General features: G+C 44.1%; 1 protein-coding gene across 1 annotated transcript in view; it reads right to left on the bottom strand.

Annotated features, from left to right (window-relative positions):
- The window catches only part of EML6 (EMAP like 6), a 352,965-nt gene that overhangs the window by 103,612 nt on the left and 223,439 nt on the right, over positions 1–25,914 (bottom strand). Inside the window, exon 15 of the mRNA XM_034764322.1 lies at positions 24,483–24,491. Within this exon, the coding sequence (XP_034620213.1) occupies positions 24,483–24,491 (9 nt within the window). The remainder of the gene's footprint in view (positions 1–24,482; positions 24,492–25,914) is intronic.

Below are 25,914 nucleotides of genomic sequence, written 5' to 3' on the forward strand. Positions count from 1 at the left end.
CTAGATTTAACCAATCAGCTTTTTACCTTGTTTTTCTGGTACCATCGTGTATCCCTTATCTTTGTTTTGAAAACATACATTCCAGGTACTGATCTGTGAAGGTACTTTCCTAGCTTGTACTAAGACTTAGAATGAATGTATCTTGATTTTGACAAGTTTCCTATCTGCTTGTGCCAAATGCTTACATCATAAATGCAAAGAGTTATGGGATATTTAGCATAAGTGAACAGGATTATGGTTTAGGGTAGTTTAGGCTATATCACTGTTACAATATTTGTGCTTAATGTTATTGGATATATATATATATATGGTGTTGGTAATACATATTGTTAATATGATTTTATATATGCTAACCTGCATATATTAGTCAAACACCACTATAATTTGACATGGGGGTGACCGCTACTAGAGTACTGTGTCCAGTTCTGATGCCTACAATTCAAGAAAAATGTTGATAAATTGGAGAGGGTTCAGAGAAGAGCCGTAAGCGTGATTAAAGGATTAGAAAGCATGCTTTATGGAGGGAGATAACAAAGAGTATGTTAAGGGGTAGCTTGATTACCACTTACCACTCAAGTATCTACTTGGGGAACGAATATTTAATAATGGGCTCTTTAATCTATCTAGCAGAGAAAGGTATAACATGGTCCAATGCCTGGAAGTTGAAGCTAGAAAAATTCAGACAGGAAATAAGGCATAAATTTTTGACAGTGAGGGTAATACGGGCTTTGGAGGCCAGGGTGGCGGAACTGGAGGAGCTAAGGAAGGCAGAGAGATATGTTGATGAGGCTTTCCGGGACACTGTAAAATTGCCCACCTCCGGTCAGACAGTCCCTGCGCTGTTGAGGAGGATGAAAGGCCCAGGGAAGCAGAGCAGTCAACGGGAGCAGAGGGAAACCTTCCCATAGTTGGGACCCTTCTTCCAGATAGTGTTGGGGTATCCTCTCGCACTGAAGATACCTCTCCGGGGGAAGGAACTCCAGTCACTAGGAAAAGGCAGGTGTTACTAATGGGAGATTCGATCATTAGAAACATAGATAGCTGGGTTTGTGATGACCGGGAGAACTGTATGGTGACTTGTCTGCCTGGTGCGAAGGTTGCGGATCTCTCGAAGCATCTAGATAGGCTTATGTGTAGTGCTGGGGAGGAGCCGGTGGTCGTGGTACATGTAGGTACCAATGACATAGGAAAGGTAGGAGAGACGTCCTGGAGGCCAAATTTAGGCTGCTAGGGAAGAGACTGAAATCCAGGACCTCTATGGTGGCAGTCTCAGAAATGCTCCCAGTTCCACACACAGGGTCAGGTAGGCAGGCAGAGCTTCAGAGTCTCAGTGAGTGGATGAGATGATGGTGTAGAGAGGAGGGGTTTAGATTAATTAGGAACTGGGGAAATTTTTGGGATGGGAGGAGCCTACACAGGAGAGATGGGCTCCACCTAAACCAAAGTGGAACCAGACTGCTAGCACTTAACATTAAAAAGTTTTTAAACTAGGAGATGGGGGAAAGCCGACTGCTGCAGTGGAGCATGTGGATCGGACAGAGACTTCTCTTAGAGGAGAGTCTATTGATAGAGATTCTCTAGGTTATAGTCGGGAGCAGAGGATGGAAGAGGATAATGTAAGGGCCAGATCAGATGAGAAACATTCACATAAAAAATCAGACACATCAGAAAAGGGCAGACATATAAACAGTGACAAGTTTTTAAAGTGCTTGTACACAAATGCTAGAAGTCTAAATAATAAGATGGGTGAACTAGAGTGCCTCATGATAAAGGAGGATGTTGATATAATAGGCATCACAGAAACCTGGTGGACTGAGGACAATCAATGGGACACAGTCATTCCGGGATAAAAAATATATCGGAAGGACAGAACAGGTCGTGCAGGGGCGGGAGTGGCACTATATGTGAAAGAAAATGTAGAATCAAATGAAGTAAAAATCTTAAGTGAATCCACATGTTCCATAGAATCTCTATGGATAGTAATTTCATGCTCTAATAAGAAAATAACATTAGGGATCTAATATCGACCACCTGAGCAGGATGGTGATAGTGATGATGAAATGCTAAGGGAAATTAGAGAGGCTATCAAAATGAAGAACTCAATAATAGTGGGGGATTTCAATTATCCCCACATTGACTGGGAACATGTGTTACCAGTGGCACCTAAATTCCTTTGTGAATCTAGCCCAGAGAGACTATGTGTCTTGCCCAAGGTCACACAAGAAGTCCGTGGTAGAGCAAGGAAACTGAGCCCAGGCTTTCTAAAACCCAGGATAGTGCCCTAACACCGTCTCATCCTTCCTCTTTTTAACTAATATGACTTTAAATAGGATTTTGCATCTAATGTGGACAGGGCAAGTTGTATTTAAGATCATGGTAGTTGGTCATGGTAAACTTGAATGTGACCATGATCAGCTAATATACTTTTAGCACAACTTGCCTTATCCACACTAGGTGCAAAATCTTGTTTAAAATCAAGTTAGCTAATGTGATTTAAAACACTACCTATTTTTCTAGTCTAAACATGTCCAATGGTAGCAAACTGTCAGGATTACAGAGACCATAAATGATGCTTAAAATATTAAACTCATGAAAAGGTTTAAATGTAATTTCATAAGCTTACATTTAACTAATTATTAAGGTGGGGAAATTAAGAACAAATTCTGATCTAAATAACAGTGACATAACTACTGACTTCAGTGGAATTACTCCAGAGGTAAACAGCTGTAACTCAGATTAGAATTTCCATTTTAGCATAGATAGCACTTTCATCTTCAAGGCACTTTATAAACAGTCAGTAACTAAACAGCTGACCTTCACAATACTACTCTGAGACACAGAACTCCCATTGTTACTAAAATGGTAGTTCTGAAAACAGATCAAAGAGAGGATACTAGACCAAATGAGTAAGATTTTGCAAAAGGTTATGAACTGTAAAAATGAAAAGCATTTTCAAGGACTTTTTGTGTACAGTTGTTACTTCACTCCATCCCTTTCAGCAGGTACCTGAGCGTGTGCTTACCTTTAAGCGTTTGAGTAGTCCCATCAACAATGGGGACTATTCACATGCTAATAACTTGCTGAATCAGCACCTTAATTTCCCCAAAATGATGCCATTAATTTGCATGTACATATACTGTATACAACTGCTCAGAACTGTAAGCCACTGTAAGTGTTATCCCTCTGCCTCAGAAAGAGTGAGCACCACTGGAGATTAGACTGTGTCAGCTCCTTGCCACACCAGACTGTTCACCTCACTAGTAAACTCAAGACTCTGCCAGTCTTAACCTTGCCTTGCAGGTTACAATTAGTGAATCCCAATTCCCGAGCTCCCTAGAGATGTCCCTCTGCAGTGTCCAGTCCCTCTGACAGGACTCACTCACAGAAATTAAGTTCACTGCCTCCAAAGAAACAATGGGGAGTCCGGTGGCACCTTAAAGATGAACAAATTTATTTGGGCATAAGCTTTCCTGGGTAAAAAAAAACCCACTTCTTTAGATGCATGGAGTGAAAATTATAGATACAGGCATAAATACATATTGGCGCATGAAGAGAAGGGAGTTACCTTACAAGTGGAGAACCAATGTTGAAGGCCAATTTAGACAGGGTGGATGTTGTCCACTCTCAATAATTGATGAGGAGGTGTCAATACCAAGAGAGGGAAAATTACTTTTGTAGTGAACCAGCCACTCCCAGCCACACCCAGAATAGGTTGGATTATGAACAGGAGGCTGCCAGGCAGCTCTCCAACACCACATTCTACAGGCCACTATCCTCCGATCCCACTGAGGAGTACCAAAAGAAACTACACCATCTGCTCAAGGAACTCCCTGCTACAGCACGGGAACAAATATACACAGACACACCCCTAGAGCCCCGACCAGGGATATTCTATCTGCTACCTAAGATCCATAAACTTGGAAATCCTGGACACCCCATCATCTCAAGCATTGGCACTCTTATAGCAGGATTATCTGGCTATCTGGACTCTCGCCTCAGCACTCCTAGCTATCTTCGAGACACCACCGACTTCCTGAGAAAACTACAATGCATTGGTGATCTTCCTGAAAACACCATCCTGGCCACCATGGATATAGAAGCTCTTTACACCAATATTCCACACGAGGATGGACTACAAGCTGTCAGGAACAGTATCCCTGATGAAGCCACAGCACACCTGGTGGCTGAGCTTTGTGACTTTGTCCTCACCCACAACTATTTCAGATTTGGGGACAACTTATATCTTCAAGTCAGCGGCACTGCTATGGGTACCCACATGGCCCCACAGTATGACAACATTTTTATGGCTGACTTAGAACAACGCTTCCTCAGCTCTCGTCCCCACCATCTACCTCAGCCTGGACCAGTCCACACAAGAGATCTACTTCCTGGACACTACAGTGCAAATAAGTGATGGTCACATAAACATCACCCTATACCGGAAACCTACTAACCACTATACTTACCTACATGCCTCCAGCTTCCATCCAGGACATATCACATGATCCATTGTCTACAGCCAAGCCCTAAGATACAACTGCATTTGCTCCAATCCCTCAAATAGAGACAAGCACCTACAAGATCTCTATCAAGCATTCTTAAAACTACAATACCCACCTGGGGAAGTGAGGAAACAGTCTGACAGAGAGAGATGGGTACCCAGAAGTCACCTACTACAGGACAGGCCCCACAAGGAAAACAACAGAACACCGCTGGCCATCATGTACAGCCCCCAGCTAAAACCTCTCCAGCGCATCAACAACAATCTACAACCTATCCTGGAAAATGATCCCCAAAAAGACTAGACTGACTTTTTGCTTCCCCTTATATTTTCCAAAACCCAGTATCTTTGTCTCAAGAGCCAAGAAGACTTCCTAGGGGTGCAGACTCGTACCACTGGTGAGCTCACTAGCTCTTTTCTCTGTTGTTTGTTAGCTTGATTGCTTTGTTTACCTTATATGTAAATGTACTTTCTTTGTCCTCTGCCTGTAATCAAGATGGTCAGACAGGTAAATCCACATTCCTTTTGTCTAGGGCAGGCCTGGTTTATGCACTGCCTCCCAAACACATTTTAAGACTATACTTTCAGTATACATATATAACTCTGTACACAACCCGTACATGCAATGATTTTCAGGATCAGCATGTCACCAGTTTACATACGATGCCTTACATGACACCTTTTCGATACATACATGACAACAGTGTGTTGGGAGTAGTGAGTGTGTCAGGCCTGATATGAGTTACAGTACAGTGGGCCCTCTGCCAGTTAGCATTGAGGGGTTCTTAGGGTCACACAGCTCTACTGAGTGCTTTCTCCCCACTATTTTCCCACTAATTTAAAGTCAATTCTGTACCTGCAGTCAAGCTAGTTTGAAACCTTCATTGTTATAATTTAAAGTAAAATGCAGATCCATACAAGCCATATTCCTACAGTACTACAGAGTATAAAAATAATCGAAAAAGACATTTCATATGAACAAAAAATCCAAGTTAGAAAAAGAATAGTTCACTTAGATGTCAAGCTAATAGAACTAACTTGAGGACTGATCCCACTCCTAGTGAAATCAACAGGAGCATTGCCACTGATTTCAGTGGGAACAATATCAGACTTCTAACACATTTACCAAAGTTCATAAGTCCATATGGGAATTCTCAATTCTGGTCATGTGAGCCTTAATAATGTTTTGTTTAAATATATATGGCAAGACTGTTTTTTCTAGACATCACATCCCTTACGGTTTTTTATGATGATTTTTTTGTATGTGAAATGTTTATGTTTTATTTTATATTCATTAACTGTTGGCGAAAACACAAAACAGTTTACAGTTTCTGAGGGCAGACTTGACATATTCCTATACTGTAGTTACTATATTCAATTAAATAAGATAATAGAAATCAATTTCCACAACTCAAAGTAATCCAGAATTAGGGTCCATTTTATGTGAAATGTTTTTGATCAGAAACCATTTCTTCTTTTCTTTTGCTTTAGAAAAGTGTTAAGAATGAATTATTCCATAATCATATGGACGAATACAATTTAATGAAACCACAGCAGGAATGAAATGATGAAAAACTGATCACCTACCAGAAACTATTGCATTTGATTAATGTAGTGGAAACATTTATAATGACAAAGAAAAAGAAAAAAAGATTTAATACAGAATTCAAACATACTTATATACAGTATGTGGGAAGAGCACGCACACAACGCTTGGTTAAAAAAAAATGCAAACTACTGCCATGCAAAATTTCAAGAAAAACAGACTTGATCAGTGCAGTACGTAATAAATTAATTATCTTTTCCAAGATGATAAGCAGGAGCTGACTTGGCCCATCTCTTGCTGTTCTTTCTGGGAAACAGATTCAAGAAGAGGAAGTATAGAGAACCTGGGGAGAAGGCCATAGCAGTCAGCGAAGTCATTGGGAGTTGACAGTGCCCAACCTCATTGGACTGACTACTAGGGTCTCGATTCTGAAAGGTGACAAGCACTTTGGCCTCATCCAGCAAAGCACTCAAGCATCTGCTTAACTTTATGAATGCAAATAGTGACACTGACTTTTCCCCCCCTCAGATTCTACAGCCAGAAAGTGTGATGCTATATGGGAGACCATTTATAATAATAATTATACCAATATTGTAAAATTACAAGGGATCTGACCAGATATGCCATGTAAGGTATTTGTAAAAATGTTATAATTTGCAAAGTATGATAATATTGTTTATATGTTTGTATCTCCTTTGTATTATGAATTATAGATATGTAGGGTATATCTGTATTTCTAAACTTGTGCTGTGTTTCTGGGTGACACTCCCAGACAGAATGGCATCATAGAAGATTAGGGTTGAAAGAGACCTCAGGAGGTCATCTAGTCCAACCCTCTGCTCAAATCAGGACAAACAACAACTAAATCATCCCAGCCAGGGCTTTATCAAGCCGGGCCTTAAAAACCTCTAAGGATGGAGATTCCACCACCTCCCTAGGTAACCCATTCCAGTGCTTCACCACCCTCCTAGTGAAATAGTGTTTCCTAATATCTAACCTAGACCTCCCCCACTGCAACTTGAGACCATTGCTCCTTGTTCTGTCATCTGCCACCACTGAGAACAATTGAGCTCTTTGGAACCCCCTTTCAGGTAGTTGAAGGCTGCTATCAAATCCCCCCTCACTCTTCTCTTCTGTGGACTAAACAAGCCCAGTTCCCTCAGCCTCTCCTCGTAAGTCATGTGCCCCAGCCCCCTGCTTGATGTCCATTAAGGAACATCAGCTGTACAATGAATCAATTGAAACTGCCAGGGACTACACCTTTGCACTCAGCAAGGCATGCAGGGGCATGCCTGTGGGGAGAACTCTAAGCCCTTTCAATGCCATGTGCTATGAGTTTATGTTTGAAACAAAGGAAGTACCAGACACACGGCAAAAGGACTATAAAGGGAAGCTGCATCAACTCCATTTTGTCTTCAATCCTGCTTCTTGTCTTCATTCCTGCTTCTTATCTCTGGAGGAACTTTGCTACAACTGAAGCTCTGAATAAGCCAGAAAACTCATCAATACTGCTAACAACCTGATACATGGACTTTGAATACATGTATGTATGTGACTGCTTTACCATTTAACAGATCTTTTCTAGTTCTTTCTCTTTTCTTTAGTTTTAGACACTAAAGGATTGGCTGGCGGCATGTTATTTTGGGTAAGAGCCAACCTAATATTGACCTGGTAATGTGGCTGGCCCTTTGGGGTCAGAAGAACATTTTGTACAGTGAGAAGAGTTTTAAAATAACTTCTTACTGTACTGGATCTAGGTGCTGACTAGGAGCCAGAGAACTGGAATGCAATAATGGGGCTGTTTTTTGTTTTGTTTTGTTTTTTTGCTTCTTGATAACCAGTCTGGTTATCAAGAAGCAGAACAGTTTGGGCTACCCCAGGCACCCCGGGTTACAGAAGGAACCACTATGGTCATCTAGTCTGACTCCTGAATAAACAGGCCATAGAACTTAAATGACTTCCACAGGGCTATTCAAGTGTTTAAAGTTAAGTAGGTGCTTAAATGCATTGCTGGACTGTGGTCAGAGTGCTCAGCATCTAGCAGGATTGAGCCATAGGAGAAGCAAGGTGAAAAAGGAAATGCAATGGGGACTTAAAGAAGTAGAAAGACGAACTGTATTGGGAGTGGAATGGAACTAAAAGGGAGGAGGAAGATTAATTAAGAGGCAGGAAGTAAAGAAGTGGAAAAAGGAGGACAAGAGAACATTAACTGGATTGCAAAGAAATAAAGGAGAAAGAAACACACAGAAGGAAACAAGAAATAAAAAGAAAAAAGACAGTAAAAATATATCTTGCTTTGGTTTTGGTAGTGATAAAGGGAGCTAACAATGAAAGGTCATATAAAGGGTTAATATGTTTGCTTCTTTAAGAAAAAGATCTGTTTACATATTTCTTAGAAAAATACAATGTTCAAGGGTAAAAAGTGCTAAAAAGCAATACATTTGACATAGAAAAAAGATATGAACACTTTTCATTAAGAAAACAATCTCACTTAGATTTAAACTCTATACATTTGAAATACAAGGGAGCACTTTATTCACTAAATTACATACAATCTGGTTAATATCTATGGAAAAGTACAGGTGTTAAATTTGCCACCAAGGGCACACATAATGTTGCATGATTGCAATAACACCAAGTGTCATACTAATGCAATTTGAAACTAATTTGGGTGTGTGGGGGAACAAAATGAAAGCTACTACTACTTCTACCACCATTCCCCGCCACCTACACAGGTCCACACTAGGGCCCCAACCCTGCGATGAGATGCATGTAGGTACATCTCTGTGTTCATGCAGAACCCGAATGACGTCAACTGAAGTCAGTGGGATTAGTCATATGCTTAAAGTTAAGCATGTGTGTTTGCAGGATCAGGACCTAAGGTACTGCCATGACAATACCAAAGATTGTATTTTTTTGTATTTTTGTACAGACCTATCACTAACAGACAGGTGCCCAGTTCATGCTTTGTGTTTATAAATATATATATATATACATACATACATCAAAAGTAAACTAAAATTAAAATACAGGTGAAATATTTAGTTTATGTTAAAGAAGTAAAACACACATTTCAATTGTGTTTGTATATTCATTAACATTTGTAATCATGTAGATATTGACATAAACTAGGTAACACAATCACTGAAAGTTATGGCCTTTATATTAATTTTAAAATAAGTCAATTTTTCCTTCCATCTAATTCTTATTAGATTTCTGTTGCATTCATGAAATAGTACGATTAGACTCTCTAAAGTTGATAAGAAAGCACCTTCAAATTCTCATTAATGTTAAATTCCCATTCACATTAACAAAGATTGTTTAGTGGATAGCGAATCTCTATTATATTTCAAGGGTACTGAGAGTACAAATCCTGTATTTTTTTTAAACCCTTTTATTTTTTTCTCTTGGGCCATGTATAAACTAGAAAAATAGGTTTTATTTAAGAATATGTTTCTAAACACTATAATAGATGGGGGATCCTCGGGTTGACCAGGACCAGCTAACACATTTTCAAAGGTGTTCAGCTCTGTCTATACTACGGTTTAAAACACACTTTTTAAGGTGCTAACCAATCCATTTTTAAACTCAACCTATTTTCCTAGTCTAGGCATGACCTTAGTGCCAAACAGATTGATAAAGATCATTAAATGCTGAAAATGTAGCAATAAAAATGTTTAAGCACTTTATGTTGAAGAAGCTAACACATATAAGATTAAGTCTATTTTCAAGAAATTTTGCTTCAGAAAAGGTTGGTAAACTTTTAGGTATAAGGATTCTAGCCATGCTTGTCATATGAAAATTAAGGGCCCAAACTGGCAGTCCTTGTAGAACATAAGAATGGCCATACAGGGCAGACCAACGGTCCATCTAGCCCAGTATCCTGTCTTCCAACAGTGGCTGGTGCCAGATGCTTCAGTGAGAATGAACAGAACAGAGCAATTTATTGAGTTATCCATCCCCTGTTGCCCAGTCCCAGATTCTAGCAATCAGAAGTTTAGGGACACCCAGAGCACAGGGTTGCATCCCTGACCATCTTGGCTAATTGCCATTGATGGACTTACTTCATGAACTTATCTAATTCTTTGTTGAATTGAGTTATACTTTTGGCTTTTACAGCATCCCCTGGCAATGAGTTCCAGAGGTTGGATCTGCATCATGTGAAGTAGTACTTCCTTTTGTTTGTTGTAAATCTGATGCCTATGAATTTCATTGGATGACCCCTGGTTTGTATGTTAGGTGAAGGGGTAAATAACACTTCCTTATTCACTTTCTCCAAATCATTTGTGATTTTATAGACCTCTATCATATTCCTCTTTAGTCATTTCTCTTCTAAAATGAGAAATCTTTTTAATCTCTCCTCACATGGAAGCTGTTTCATATTCCTAATAATTTTTGTTGCCCATCTCTGTGTCTTTTCCAATTCTAATGTATGTTTTTGAGATGGGGTGACCAGAACTGCATGCACTATTCATGGTGTGAGCATATCATGGATTTATATAGTGGCATTATGATATTTTCCATCTTATTATCTATCCCTTTCCTAATGGCTCCTAACATTGCTAGCTGTTTTGACTGCTGCTGCACATTAAGCAGACGTTTTCAGAGAACTATCCACGATGACTCTAAGATCTCTTTCCTGAGTGATAACAGCTAATTTAGATCCCTTAGTGACAAATTATTCAAGACCCAAAGGGCTGCTCCTGGTCTTTCACTAATGTCACTAGGTTGTGCTATCTAGAACAATGGTAGAAAGAAAGAGTCATTTAAAGGGTTAAGTTTAATAAAGATGATCAGGATGCACTTGGTCCCGCCTTTTCAGTTAAGACTTCAACGTGTATATTTGTGAAAGAGGATGATCAAACTGGTCCTTAATTTATTCTCGTTCATCTTGACTATTTTAACAGCAACCACTTTTCTAACATAGCTAGAATTGTATGTGTCTTCTTGTTTACATGATGGAACTTTTTTCTTTTTTTTAATTAACTGTGAATTCTTTGTGGTCAGATATATTATGATCTTACACTCTGTAGACATCAGCCAGAAGTGGAACCTTGATTTTGAAACTCCTCAAATTTTGATGGAGGGAGGAATAAAATCAGTAGATTTTAACCAAACCCTACAGTTTTGGTTCCAGATAAAGATCCAAAACTTGAAGGATAGGTGTTTGTACTCTGGTTTGAATCCAGATGCATCTCAAATCACCACCAGAACAGCCAAAGTTTGCAGAAAATTTGCAAGGACAGATGATCAGCTGATCTTGCAAGATTTCCTTAATTTTGGAGTAGTTTACAAGTTTCTAATGCTATTGAATGCAAACCTGAACCCAGAAGAACTTTTACCTAGGACTAGCTCTGAACCCCAAAACCTCAATCCATTCCTATTTTTAAGAGCATTATAATTAGACAATGTTTCATCATTAATATTTAATTAGGGATGAAAATTTGTGAATATTCAGTGCAACATTTTATTTAGTTTCCTTTTTCTGCTTTTTAGTTAGAGAGGCAAAAAACTGTTGTTTTCCCAGAATTTTGTAATTTTTGAGGCACCATTTTAGGGATAAACTTGAAGAGGAGGCTTAAAGTTGCCACATACCATGCAATATACTATACACCACAATTGTTGTTGATTATATTGCACACACAAAGACAGGACAACCCAGTTGCAGAGACTGAGTCAGAGAATGCAGCCATGCAAAATTACAACAGCACCAATACTGTGTTCTCTTAACTTACTTTGTGAGCTAAATAACTTATTCAAAAACCTGCCTCAATCAACAATGAAATATCACAACTTTAAGAGAAAGGATTTCATATTAAAAATGAATAAATTTTTAAACACATTTACCTGGTACCTTATGGTATTATTATGTATTAAACCCTCCATACTTTTAAAAACAGACACGTTATCAATGTTTAAAAATTCCAACCAGTGCATGAACAAGTGTTTATAATTTTCCAATACATTGGTGATTAACATATAGTAGCATCACAAAGTCAATCTTATGTGTTGACATGATACAGCACAACTAGAGATGGGCCCAAGCTGAAAAATGGGATCCAGTTCTAAATTTTTCCGAACCTTGTTGGGCATTTGAATTCAGAATTTTGGTGGAAAGTCTGGCTACTTACCTGGTACAGTAACTGAAGTTCTTTGAGATGTATAGTTCCTATGTATATTCCACTTGAGATGTGCATGTGCCTCCGAGATCAGAAGATTTTTCATTAGCAGCATCCATTGGTCTGTACCTCAGCTTTTCTCCTCCTCATGTTCCAAACTGAGGGCATAGGAGGTAACGTGGACCTCTCCAGTTTCTTCTCTATTGTGAATAACCTTAGAATAAGGATCAGAAGCAAGGGAGAAGGAGGGTAGGTAATGGAATACACATTAGGGACCATACATATCAAAGAACTCCAGTTACTGTACCAGGGAAGTAACCAGACTTTGTCAAATGATGGTCCCTATGTGTATTCCACATGAGGTGACTCACAAGTAGTATTCATTGAGGAGGAGGGTGTGAGGAACCCTACTGTACCAGATAGCAGGAGTGCTCTGCAAAGGCATACACCTGCCATAGAACCTTGCACCAGGGTGCAATGTCCCACAAATGTATGCACAGAGCTTCAAATTGCCTCTCTATAGCTCTCCAGAAGAGGCACATCACTAAATGAAGCTACCAGCCCAGCCTGGTCAAGTGGGCTCTCACACCCTGTACGGCAGGGATCAATGTCAGCACATAGCAAAGCAGGATGCAGCCTGATATTCATTTGGAAAGTCTCTGTGCAGAGATAGCTGAAAGTATGACAGGGGAAGCAAAGGAGACAAGCAATTTAGGATATTTCCTGAAGGGTTTCGTCCTTTGCAGGTAGAATGCCAAGATATGACAGACATCCGGAGAGCAGAGCCTCCTGTCTTCTCTAGTGGCATGGGGCTTTCGATAGAAGATAGGAAAGTGGATGACCTGGTTCAGATAGAATTCTGAGATTACTTTAGCAATAAATTTAGGATGTTAGCACAAGAAAACCTTATTCTCATGGAAGAACATAGAAGGAAGATCCCTGATAAAGGCCCCTAGCTCACCCATGCTTTCTTCTGGCTGAGGTGATCGGAACCAGAAAGGCAACCTTCATAGATAGATGACAAAGGGGCACGAGGCCAAAGGGTTGAATGGACAATCCGTTAATTCTGAAAGGACTAGACTGAGGTCCCATATCAGGGTAGTCGTCAGCACTGGAGGAAGAGTTCTGACTAGTTCCTTCCGAAACCATACTGTGGTAGGATAGGTGAAGAGTGAATGTCTGTCAACCAGAGGGTGAAAGGTGCTAATAGCTGCCAAGTGCACTTGCAAAGAGCTGATAGTCTAGATGTTTTTAGAAGGAGAGGTAGTACAGAATAGTAAGGATCTCAGCAGCCTCTGGGGGGTATCTGATAAGACTGGCACCAGGTAGAAAAACCTTTTCCATTTTCTGTATAGCATTTTCTTGTGGAGTCTTTTCTGCTATTGTTAAGGATGGATTGTACTTCCACCATGGATTGTACTGCTGCCGAGCATGATTGCTCTAGGTTCATCACCCATCCGAATACCAAGCTGTTAGACAGAGATATGCTGGGTTGGAGTGGAGAGGCTCTTGCCCTTGTCCTGGGTCAATGGTCTGAGAAGAGCTGAATGTGGATGCATGTACACAAAGCCATCTGGAGAATGCTTGTAAACTAGAACTGCCTCAGCTACTGAGAAGCAACTAGAATCACTGATGCTTTTTCTTGTTTAATTTTCCTCTGAACGTGAGGTAAAAGAGGATGGGCCGAAATGCGAGCATTGTGGTTCTGACTATTGCACTAGAAATGCATCTCCTCTGGAGTAGAGGCCCTGAACTGCTCTGGAGCAGTAGATCAGGTATTTCTTTATCACTAAGAAATCTCACAATGGGAATCTCCACTGCTGAAAATGCTCTGTACTACCAAATTGTGTAGTTCCCACTTGTGGTCTCTGGAGAAATGTAGACTGAGGCTGTCCATCAGAGCATTCTGCACTCCCAGAAGTGCACTGCCGAGAGCATGATTTGGTGGTGAATGCACCAGTTCCAGAGATTGACAGCTTCTATAAAAAGAGGGGTGGAGCTTGCTCCTCCCTGTTCATGGATAAAATAAGCTGTCATCTTCTCAGACATGACTTGTACATGCAGAGTTCAAATAAACAGCAGGAACTGTTTGCAGGCCTCATGGACTGTAGACTGTAGGCCTCATGGACTACTACAGTCCATGAGGGTCCAAGTACCCTGTTGTTGGGTCCAAGTACCCTGTGCCATTTGTTTGATGAGATAGGCTCCCCTGCCTAGGAGGGAGGCATCTGATCAATCTTTTTGTGGATGGCAGAGGTGCAAAGGAAATCCCCTCACACACTGCCTCCCTGTTTTCCCACCAGATAAGTGAAGCCAGAACTCTGTGGGGGAGCAAGACCAGTTTGTCCGGACTGTGCTTGCTGGTGCGTAGACTGTGCACAACCAAATCTGTAGACTTCTTAGACAAAATCTCACAAAGGATGTCACAAATATGAGGCCATCTGACCTCGGAAGATAAGACAGGATCTTACTGTCATCTGAGGGCTTAGCTGAAGCTAACTCATGAGGTTCTTCATAGATCAGAACCTGTCCTGAGGTTGATATGCTTTGGCTCTGATTAAATACAGGGCTGTTCCAATAAAGTCTATAACCTTTGTGGGAGTTAAAACGGACTTTTCTACTTTAACCACAAATCTTAATGAACGTACGAGTTGGAGTAAGAATAGGAATTACCATCTGCACTTCTCAGTAGGATTTCCCTGTGAGCATGTGGTTGTCAAGGTAGGGGAATACAGATGTGCCTTGATGATGCAAGTGTGCTGCCACTATGATAATACTTTTGTGAAGCCAAAGGGGAGCACTCCATATTGGTAATGGTGTGGGCCAACAGAGAACTGCAGGAACCTTCTGTAGGCAGAGTGGATGTCTATATGATGTGATCCTACGCAATCCTGTATTCACACCCTACACAGTACTGCAATAATAATTGTCCAAAATATGCCTTCTGAGGTATCATATGAAAGCTAACACCACACAGGTTATTAATGTCATTGTAAAATGCACATGTTAACATTATATGTGAAAGTATACATTCTCTCTGTATGATGTTACTAAAATGGGTTTGAACCAGACAGGTCTGGGGAGTGGGTGAACAGGTTTTTTCCCTATACAAAGGAAAGACCAATGCTTTTGTGAAATCACAGACAAGTGGCCATTCATTGGCATATCGGAGACTGCATGGACAGATCGATTTGCATTGTAGAAAGCACCAGCAGGGAAGAAACCAGCAGGGAACCTTCCCCATCAGACTTAATGGCTCTTTCCTCACAGCAGGGGCACTGAACTTTGAGAAGGATACATTTCTATAAAAGAGAGGGGCAAAGAAGCCCAAGTTATCCTTTACCTATGACTACAAAGGAACCAAGCACTTTGTATTTTGTGGGAAATCTGACCAAGGGGGTGGACAGCAATCTTGCTGGAAGGAAGTGTGGTAAGAAACTCATCTTGAACCAAGGCTGTAGTTTGATTAAGTTTTGGTTACTAGAAAGCATTTTTCGCTTTTATTTACCTGTAACCATTTCTGATTTTATCCCTTATACTTCAACTCACTGTAAACTTCTCTCTTTCATTAAATAAACTTTTACTTCTATTCTGAATCACTTTGAAAAGGTTGGTGATGCTCTCCTGTTGATTCCAGATTTGCTGGGAGGAGTATGAGGTCTTTGTATTGATAGGTGGTGCCATCTGTATTGGTGGTCTTATTATATCTCAGCTAATCATTGGTACAGGTGAGTGTTGAACAGATGATGTGAGGACCTCCCTGGTTAGGACTGGATTAGATAGTATTGGCAATATCTTACTGACCTTACTGCACAGATAGTAAGGTCCTCCAGGATAGCATACATGTATGGAACTGAAGAGATGGCTGGTCTGCATTGCCCCTTATATCCTTGGTTCAGAACATGAGGAGAAGGGGTCAGGCATAGATCAATGGAAACGGCTAGTGAAAAAAATCTTCCAGTTTCAGGCATGTGGAGCACATGTGCACCTCCAGTGGAATAAGCATAGGGACCATCACTCAAACAAGTACCTATTTTAGAAACAGAGCAGCCACAAAATTTAGATTCAGATCCAAACTCTTTTGAAGTTCAGAGATGTTTAAATCAGATAATCACAACAGTTCACAAGGAGCAATTAAACCGATGTCTGAATATCAAACTACTTGTAGCTCTGCATCATGCATTGACAAGATACTGTTGAGAATGAAGGCTAAAAGGAAAACTGGATCCACTAAAACTTCAGGGCCCTTGGACAATCTTTTGTTATCAACATACCACCTCTTCCTCCTAGTCCAATACTCCTGAATGGACCTTTTCTCCCACTCCTGTCACCTTCCTGTTTATGGACACCACTGTAGCTAAATCTTGCAATTTTATCACTAGGCTCACAATATTTGATGGCTTTCTTAAAGTCCTATCTCCCAAAGATATGCAAATACTTGAGGATCTGAGCTTTCATTAAAAAAAAAGAATGAAATTTCTAGCCCTCATGGCTAGAGAAAAGTTGCAGAGAAAAGTTTGACCTGAGAGTACCTTAAAGGTAAACCAGTAGAAAAGTTTGAAAATGTGACCTGAGAGTACCTTAAAGGTAAACCAGTAGTCAGTAGTTTTCTTTTAAAATGTTATGATTTTTAAGCCTATCTGATGATTTTTGGGGCATTTTTAAGCCTATCTCATGATTTTTGACCATGTGGGGGTTTGCAATACTGAGACACTGTCTTTCTCCCACTCTTGAATCTTGCCTCTCAAAAAGTGAGGCAACCCAGACAGTACAAGACCATCTCAGAAGGAGATTATAGCAGCAACAGACAACCATGCTTTGTACTGCCCTCTGCCTCAGACTCACTCCTGAATTTGGGCATCTCTAACCACAATTAAGAAATTGCATCAGCATGCAAATTACACTTCCATCTCGCTTACATGCTCCAGGAGATTCTTTTGTCTACTTCAAAATAATTGCACCATCCTGTAAGCATCCAATAAATGGAGTCTAATAGCTGTACTCTTGATATATGTAGGAACTCACAGAAGTACATGATTTCATTGGGACTATATGCATGAGTAAGGGCATCTAATCTACCTTCTCCTTGAATAGGCTGGCTTGCAAGTGCATTCCAGGAGGCCACTGATATTTTGGCTGACTAGGGACCTGAGAGATGGGAAGGTTACTTACTGTAACTGAAGGTTCTTTGAGATGTGTGGTCCCTATCTGGATTCCAAATGTGGGTGCACATGCATACCATGCACCAGAGACGGAACTGTTCATAGCAGTATCCGTTGACCCGCACGTGCGTCGACCGCATGGCATGCCTGAGGCTTTAAGAGGCTGTGCAAGTCGTCGCCACTCTAGTTCCCTCGTACCCGTAAAGAATGGAGCCTGGAGCAGACGAGATGGAGGGAGGGATTAGAATCCAGATAGGGACAACACATCTCAAAGAACTTTCAGTTACAGTAAGTAACCTTCTCTTCTTCGTCAAGTGCCGGGCCCTATGTGGATTCCAAAGGCAGGAGAATAGCGAACAGTGGTCAGCATGGAGGCTGACGTGAGGGCTCTCGAAAAGACCAAGTCTGTAGGACAGCGTGACCAACTGCTGCAGCCGCAGTTGTGGAGGGAGCAATGGCATAATGAGTGGAGAAGGTGTGGATGGAGAACATAAGAATGGCCATCCCAGGTCAGACTAAAGGTCCATCCAGCCCAGTATCCTGTCTACTGACAGTGGCCAATGCCAGGTGCCCCAGAGGGAGTGAACCTAACAGATAATGATCAAGTGATCTCTTTCCTGCCATCCGTCTCCACCCTCTGACAAACAGAGCCTAGGAACACCATTCTTTACCCATTCTGGCTAATAGCCATTAATGGACTTAATCTCCATGAATGTATCTAGTTCTCTTTTAAACCCTGTTATAGTCCTAGCCTTCACAACCTCCTCAGGCAAAGAGTTCCACAGGTTGACTGTGCGCTGTGTGAAGAAGAACTTCGTTTTATTTGTTTTAAACCTGCTGCCCATTAATTTCATTTGATGGCCCCTAGTTCTTAGATTATGGGAACAAGTAAATAACTTTTCCTTATTCACTTTCTCCACACCACTCATGATTTTATATACCTCTATCATATCCCCTCTTAGTCTCCTCTTTTCCAAGCTGAAAAGTCCTAGCATCTTTAATTTCTCCTCATATGGGACCTGATCCAAACCCTTAATCATTTTAGTTGCCCTTTTCTGAACTTTTTCTAATGACAGTATATCTTTTTTGAGAGGAGGAGACCACATCTGTATGCAAGTATTCAAGATGTGGGCGTACCATCGATTTATATAAGGGCAATAATATATTCTCTGTCTTATTCTCTATCCCTTTTTTAATGATTCCTAACCTTCTGTTTGCTTTTTTGACTGCCGCCGCACACTGCGTGGATGTCTTCAGAGAACTATCCATGATGACTCCAAAATCTCTTTCCTGATTAGTTATAGCCCCCATTATATTGTATGTATAGTTGGGGTTATTTTTTCCAATGTGCGTTACTTTACATTTATCCACATTAAATTTCATTTGCCATTTTGTTGCCCAATCACTTAGTTTTGTGAGATCTTTTTGAAGTTCTTCACAGTCTGCTTTGGTCTTAACTATCTTGAGCAGTTTAGTATCATCTGCAAACTTTGCCACCTCACTGGTTACCCATTTCTCCAGATCATTTATGAATAAGTTGAATAGGATTGGTCCTAGGACTGACCCTTGGGGAACACCACTAGTTACCCCACTCCATTCTGAAAATTTACCATTTATTCCTACCTTTTGATCCCTGTCTTTTAACCAGTTCTCAATCCATGAAAGGATCTTCCCGCTTATCCCATGACAACTTAATTTACATAAGAGCCTTTGGTGAGTGACCTTGTCAAAGGCTTTCTGGAAATCTAAGTACACTATGTCCACTGGATCCCCTTTGTCCACATGTTTGTTGACCCCTTCAAAGAACTCTAATAGATTAGTAAGACATGATTTCCCTTTACAGAAACCCAACAAGGTTATGTTCTTCAATGTGTCTGACAATTTTATTCTTTACTATTGTTTCAACCAACTTGCCCGGTACTGACATTAGACTTACTGGTCTGTAATTGCCGGGCTCACCTCTAGAGCCCTTTTTAAATATTGGTGTTACATTAGCTATCTTCCAAGGAGGACGAAGTAGCAGTTTGACGTATCTCCTGCCAGGTAGGCTGATGTGGTAGCGTATGCCCATGTGGAGTGGACCGTGACTCCCAGGAGAAGAGGAGTGCCAGAGAGCTCATAGCAGGTCTCGATGCAGTGGGAGATCCACTTGGAGAGTCATTGTGGGGATGCACGGAAAGCACAAGTGCAGTAGAGATCCATGGGTGAGGTATGGAGTTTGGGGTAGAAGACCGGAAGGTATATACTTTGGTTGAGGTGGAAAAAGGAGGCCACCTTGGGTACAAACTTAGGGTGTAGACGTAAAGAGACTTTGTCCTTGTGGAAGACCGTGAATGGTGGGTCCACCATCATGTCCACTAGTTCACTTACCTGGTGTGCGGAGGGGATGGCTACCAAGAAGATTAGCTTCATGGAGAGGTAGGTGAGGGAGCAAGTAGCAAAGGGTTTGAAAGGTAGTTTGGTGAGAGCAGAGGACCAAATTGAGATAACAAGACAGTGCAGCCTTCTGCATGGGATGAAAAGAGTTGAGGAGGCCCCGGAGGAACTGGGAGGTCTTCGGGTGAGTAAAGACGGAGAAGCCATCCACAGGAGGAAGGAAGGCACTAAGCACTGCTAGATGAACATGAATGGAGGAGTGAGTGAGGCCTGATTAGTGGAGATGAAGAAGATAGTCTGGAAGGTCAAAAATAGACAAGAATGGTAAAGGAGTCCAGAGAGATGTGATGGTGGCGTGTCCACGCAGTGAAGCGGCGTCACTTAGCTGCATAACAGGTCTGAATGGATTGGCACCTGCTGTTAGTGAGGATGTCACTGATGGGTGCAGAGCAGGCTCAGTCTATATGCAAGCTCCGATCAAATACCAGGCCACGAGATGGAGAGGGGGCAGGTTGGGGCTGCTGCAGTTGTCTGCGGTCCCACATCAGGAGATCTGGGAGGGTGGGAAAGGGAATGGGGGGCAAGCAAAGGGTTGGAGAAGATTGGTATAACAGTGTTGCGAGGCCAGGAGGGAGCCACGAGGATAACTATTGTGCAGTCCCTGCACACTTTGCGTAGGACCTGGGGGAGAAGAGGAATGGGTTGGAAAGTGTAGAGGAGATCTGAAGTCCAGGAAATGAAAAGGACATCACACTCTGAGCCCGGGCCCAGGCTCCCTCAGGAGCAGAAGAGGGGAAGTTTGTGGTTTGTGGACATCGCGAAGAAGTCCCAATGCAATGTGCTCCACCGACAAAAGATGGACTGGAGAAGGGGGGTTGTGGAGTTCCCACTCATAGTTGGCATGGAAGGAGTGGATGAGTCTATCTGCCAGAGTGTTTCTGGTGCCCGGGAGGTGCACTGCATGTAGGACGATCTTGTGTTGGAGACACCAAAGATGGGCAGCTTCCGGACAGAGAGAAGGAGACCTAGAACCGCCCTGTTTTTTGATGTATATGACATCCGTCATATTGTTTGACAGTATTTGGACATTGTAGGAGCGGAGGAAGGACAGAAAGGATTCACAGGCAAGGTGACTGCCCATAGCTCCAGGACGTTAATGTGCTTCTCTGCATCTCTGACCAAAGGCCCTGTGCCATGCAGTCATCTAGAGGGTGCCCCAGCCTACCAGCGAAACGTCCGGGGTGAGAGTGGTGGTGGGCGTCAGAGATGTAAACAGGATGCCCACTAGAACTGTGGATGGGTTGCGCCACCAAGAGAGGGAAGTCAAAACAGGAGGAGGGGGGATTGGTGGTTTGTTTAGTCATTCCAACTGTGGGTTATAGACAGTACGGAGCCAGAGATGAAGGCAATGTATATGAAGGTACGCATACAGTGTAACAGCAGTGCAGGCCACCATATGACTCAGGAGGGAAGCACTGACAGATGTATGTCTGCAGACGGTGCCAGAGTGTCATAATAAGGGAAGTAAGGGTGGCAAAGCAGTCCTTTGGAAGAAAAGTGTGGGCCGAGACAGAGTCCAGGCGTGCCCCTATGAAAGTGAGCATGCGGGTAGAGATGAGGATTGACTTGTCCGCGTTGATGCCGATACTGAAGCTGCTGAGGATGGTGCGGAGAGTCCGTATAGTGGCGAGGAGATGGGACCAAGAAGACATCACAAGAAGCCAGTTGTCCAGGTAAGGAAAAAGGGAATGGCCCAGTCAGCACATGTGGGCTGCCACGACTGCGAAGACCTTTGTGAAGACACAGGGACAGAAGCGATTCCGAAGGGGAGGATGCGGAATTGATAATGGGCACTGCCCATTGTGAAATGGAGGAATTAGCGATGAGTGGGGTGGATGTCTATGTGAAACTATGCATCTTTCATACCAAGAGCCGTGAACCAACCTCCCTGGGGAAGGAGGGGATAATGAAAGGGAAGGTGACCTTACTAAAATGAAACTTGCAAATAAACTTGTTCAGGGAGCAGAGGTCCAGGATGGGGCGAAGACCACCTCCTTTCTTCGGAAAGAGGAAATAGGGGGAATAGAAGCTATGGCCATGGTAGCATTATGGGACAGGTTCTATGGCACCCTATGGAGGAGGGTGGTGGCATCTTCGTGGAGAACATCTTTGGAAGGGTCTGGAGGATGGCCACCAGGCAGGTGGCAAGGAGGGAAGGAAAGGAATTTGATAATGAAAGCCCTGGTGGATCATGTCCAGCACCCATCGATCAGTGGTGATCCTGCCCCAGTTGCAGGCAAAGAGGGCAAGATGACCCCTGAAGATGACTTGCAGTGTGGCTGGAAAGACTAAAGAGGGTTCGCAGATCTTGAGGGAAGAGTCAAAAAGGTTGCTTAGATGGCCGGTGAGAGGTGGAGGTAGCGGAGGCAGCGGATAAAAAAGTCAAGGCCATTGGGAGTGAGGGTGGTGGCAAGGTTGGTCAAGTGGTCATTGGTATGGCTGGTAAGAGGCACAGGGGTGAGGACGGAAGGACAAGTGTTGTTGTCAACAGGTGGGGGCTGGAGTATAGATGCCCAGGGAATAGAGGGTAGCTTGGGAGTATTTAAGGGAGTGAAGGGACTCGTCCGTTTTATCACTGAATAATTTGTGATTGTCAAAGAGGAGGTCCTCGAGGGTTGTCTGCACCTCTTTGGGGAAGCTGCTAGACTGGAGCCAAGAGTCATGGTGGAGTACTATGTCGGATACCAAGGAGCAAGATGCAGTGTCCATGGCATCAACAGTGGCCCAAAGAGTAACTGGCTACCAGTTTGCCCTTGTCTATCAGGCATTGGAAATCTTGCTCTTTGTCCGGTGAACGGAAGTCTTGAAAGTCCACTAGTGTAGAGTAGGACTGGGAGTCATATTTAGCAAGAATAGCCTGGTAACTGGCAATGTGGAACTGTAACCCCACAGAGGAATAAACTTTGCAGCCTCGCAAGTTCAGTTTTATAGCAGTGCAGTCTGGAGGAGTAGACTTGAAGTGTTGCTGATGGGTGCATTCGGTGGCAGCATGGACAACCAGAGAGTTAGGTGGTGGGTGGGTAAAAAGGAAGTCAGTGCCCTTAGAGGGGACAAAGTATTGGCATTCCACCTGATTTGGTGTGGGGGTGCAGGACACTGGCACGTGCCATAAAGCTTGGACTGTCTGTAGGGTGATGCCATGTATTAGTACGGTGGTACAAGAGTCTGGGAGGTTGAAGGATGCCCAGGAATTGATCCTGGGAGTCTTGAACATCCTCTACTGGGAGATTGAGTGCAGCAGCCATCAATTGTGCATGGTCATCCACTGGTGAGAGGGAAGGTGGAATAAGGGCATCGTCTAGTGACTACAAAGTGTCTGTAAGGACTGCTGGTTCCGATGGTGCGGCCGAGGGCAGCAGTGCTGACGAAGTGGGAGCACCCAGGGGTTCCTCCTGGAAGGTGGCAGTATGGACAGGAGACAGGCCGTACAGGCAATGCATACTGAAATGGTGGTAGGGGTCCCACGAGAGCCAGTAAGGCTAGGAGTCGGGATCTCCATGCATTGGCGGTGCCTGAAGGTAACAGAACCATGGGTTGACCGCAGGATCATATCCTGGAGGGTAGGACTGGTGTATTGGTTCCAGGCTGCATGAGCTGGCCAGGGAAAGGACCATGTCTGGGTCAGAAGACCAGTTGGATTCTGAAGGGTTCGGAAGAGGAGGAGCCGTTGGTACCAATGGAACCGACAGTGTTAGGCATGATCCGGGAGGACGGTCAACTAGGAAGAGTGGAGAAGGGTGGATCACAAGAGGTTCATTGCCCAAGAGTCCCAGTGGAGTTGACAGTGCCGGGAATGAAGTAGGGGGCCCTGGTCTGGAATGGAAGACTGAGACGGTGGTGTTTGGAGTAGTGCTCCGTGAGCGCTCTCTTTGGAGCTAGAGCAGGAGCCGAACTTCCGCAGTAATGCACGACTTCTCGCCCGACCAATCATGGCTTGGGGAGGCAATGCTGCATTTTGAGGTGGTCCCAATCGGGGAGCTGCCCTTGTGTCCATGCTTCTTGTGCATGCGGTGGGGCTTCGGTGGGTGTGGCGGTGCCGCTGGTGCCAGGGACGGTGAGTTGTATGGGCCCATTGTGCCCGGGCTGCAGCAAATTCAGGGCCCCGGGGGCCTGGCTCCACCAATGTTCAGGGGCGGGTCTATCTCCCAGCCCTGCCTGCCACCCCAGCACGCCTCCTCCATCAAGCGTCTCCTCCCCTAAGCGTCCCTGCCTGCCCTAGGTAGCTGGTGGCTACCCCCTGCAGCTCCACGCTGTGCTCCCTTGCTGCCTGCTGACGGCTACAAGGGAGCGGCACCGGGGGGCGGGCTGAGGCAGCTGCCAGGGCCAGCCTTTGACCAGGGCGATAAGGGCAGTTGCCCAGGGCGACGTGCTGATGGGGGCGCATTTGATATGTCCCACTCAGGGCCAGCTCCAGGCACCAGCCGAGCAAGTTGGTGCTTGGGGCGGCACCTTGTAGGAGGTGGCATTCCCCCCAATCCTAGGCGGCACGGCCGCTTTTTTGTTGTTGTTGTTGTTCCGCTCTGGCCGCCCTGTAGGGGGCAACGGCGTGGAGGACGGGAGTGCCCTGCAGCAAGCCCGGCAGGGCAGCCCGCGTCCTTCCCTCCCAGCTGACCGGAGCGGTGCAGAGCCCTCCCGGCAGGGGGCACGGCAGGAGGGGCCACGTGGCAGTGCCCCGCTGAAGCCCTGGCCACCCCCCTTCTCTCTCTCCCTCCACTCGCTCCCTCCCTCTCCCCCGCTAGCTGGGGCACATCTGCAGGGCACCCTGGCTCCGGCCATGCCGCGGGTTATTTTTTTTTTTTTTGCTTTGCTGTTCTGGCTGCTGCCGTTTTTTTGCTGCAGTTGATGCGGGTGTTGAAGGAGGAGTGTGTGTGCAGCTTGTCTCTGTGTTCCGGCTGACTGGATGCTTGGAGCAGCCCTGCTATCTGGTTGTGTGTTAGTGTAGAACACATCCTGGTCCACCCCCCTTTTCTTCCCCGTCCCCAGTAAGAGCCACACTTGTCCAGAAAAGGGCTTGCTCTTTCCCTGGGCACTGCCGGCAGGACTGGAGTGCACATTTAGGTCTGCACATTTAGCTCCCACGCTAACCAGGGGTGCTGCTGCAGCCTGCCTGCTCCCATCCTATCCATCCCATCCCTGCAGAGAGGTGACACATGGAGGGTGGGGGCATTCACTGGGTCACATTACCCCTCCTCCCCAGTTTCTGCCAGGGTTTGCCTGCTGAACTCTCTCCCTTCTTCCCCCGCTTGCTGGAGGCAGCCTGGGACCCCAACAGGAGAAGTAAACAAACAGTACCTGCACCAAATACCTGGGAGATTGGGAGCAGTAGAGAGGAAGATCTGCTGCTTCAGCTCTGCAGGGAGAGGTTAGGTAGGGGAGGAAGGAAGGAACAGCTTCTTTCCCATAGGGAAACTGAGAGCAAGGGGGAGGGCTGGGCTGCCTGGGGGGGGGGGTGGTATGACGACACTGGAGCTGTTGGAGGAGAACCTTTAAATTGTGCCCCCCACCCATCAGCAGCTGACGGTCCTGTCCTCCCTGCTCCCATGGCTCAGAAGCTTCACTCACGTGGTCCGGGAGAGAGAGAGGGGGGTGCTGGGCTGCTGCCTCCCCAGAGTCAGGCAGGCGGGTGCATCAGAGATAAATGAGTGTGACTGAGATCAGCTCCCCCCTGTGCCTCCTTCCCTCCCCCCCGCACAGTATTCTTGCCAGCAAGTTAAAGAAGTATGGGCTGGATGAATGGACTGTAAGGTGGATAGAAAACTGGCTAGATCGTCGGGCTCAACGGGTAGTGATCAATGGCTCCATGTCTAGTTGGCAGCCGGTTTCAAGCGGAGTGCCCCAAGGTCGGTCTTGGGGCTGGTTTTGTTTAATATCTTTATTAATGATCTGGAGGATGGTGTGGACTGCACTCTCAGCAAGTTTGTAGATGACACTAAACTAGGAGGCGTGGTAGATACACTAGAGGGTAGGGATCGGATACAGAGGGACCTAGACAAATTAGAAGATTGGGCCAAAAAAAACTGATGAGGTTCAACAAGGACAAGTGCAGAGTCCTGCACTTAGGATGGAAGAATCCCATGCACTGCTATAGACTAGGGACTGAATGGCTAGGTAGCAGTTCTGCAGAAAAGGACCTAGGGGTCACAGTGGACG

Source organism: Trachemys scripta, chromosome 3, assembly GCF_013100865.1.
Source record: "Trachemys scripta elegans isolate TJP31775 chromosome 3, CAS_Tse_1.0, whole genome shotgun sequence".
In the NCBI taxonomy this organism is placed as follows: Eukaryota; Metazoa; Chordata; order Testudines; family Emydidae; genus Trachemys; species Trachemys scripta.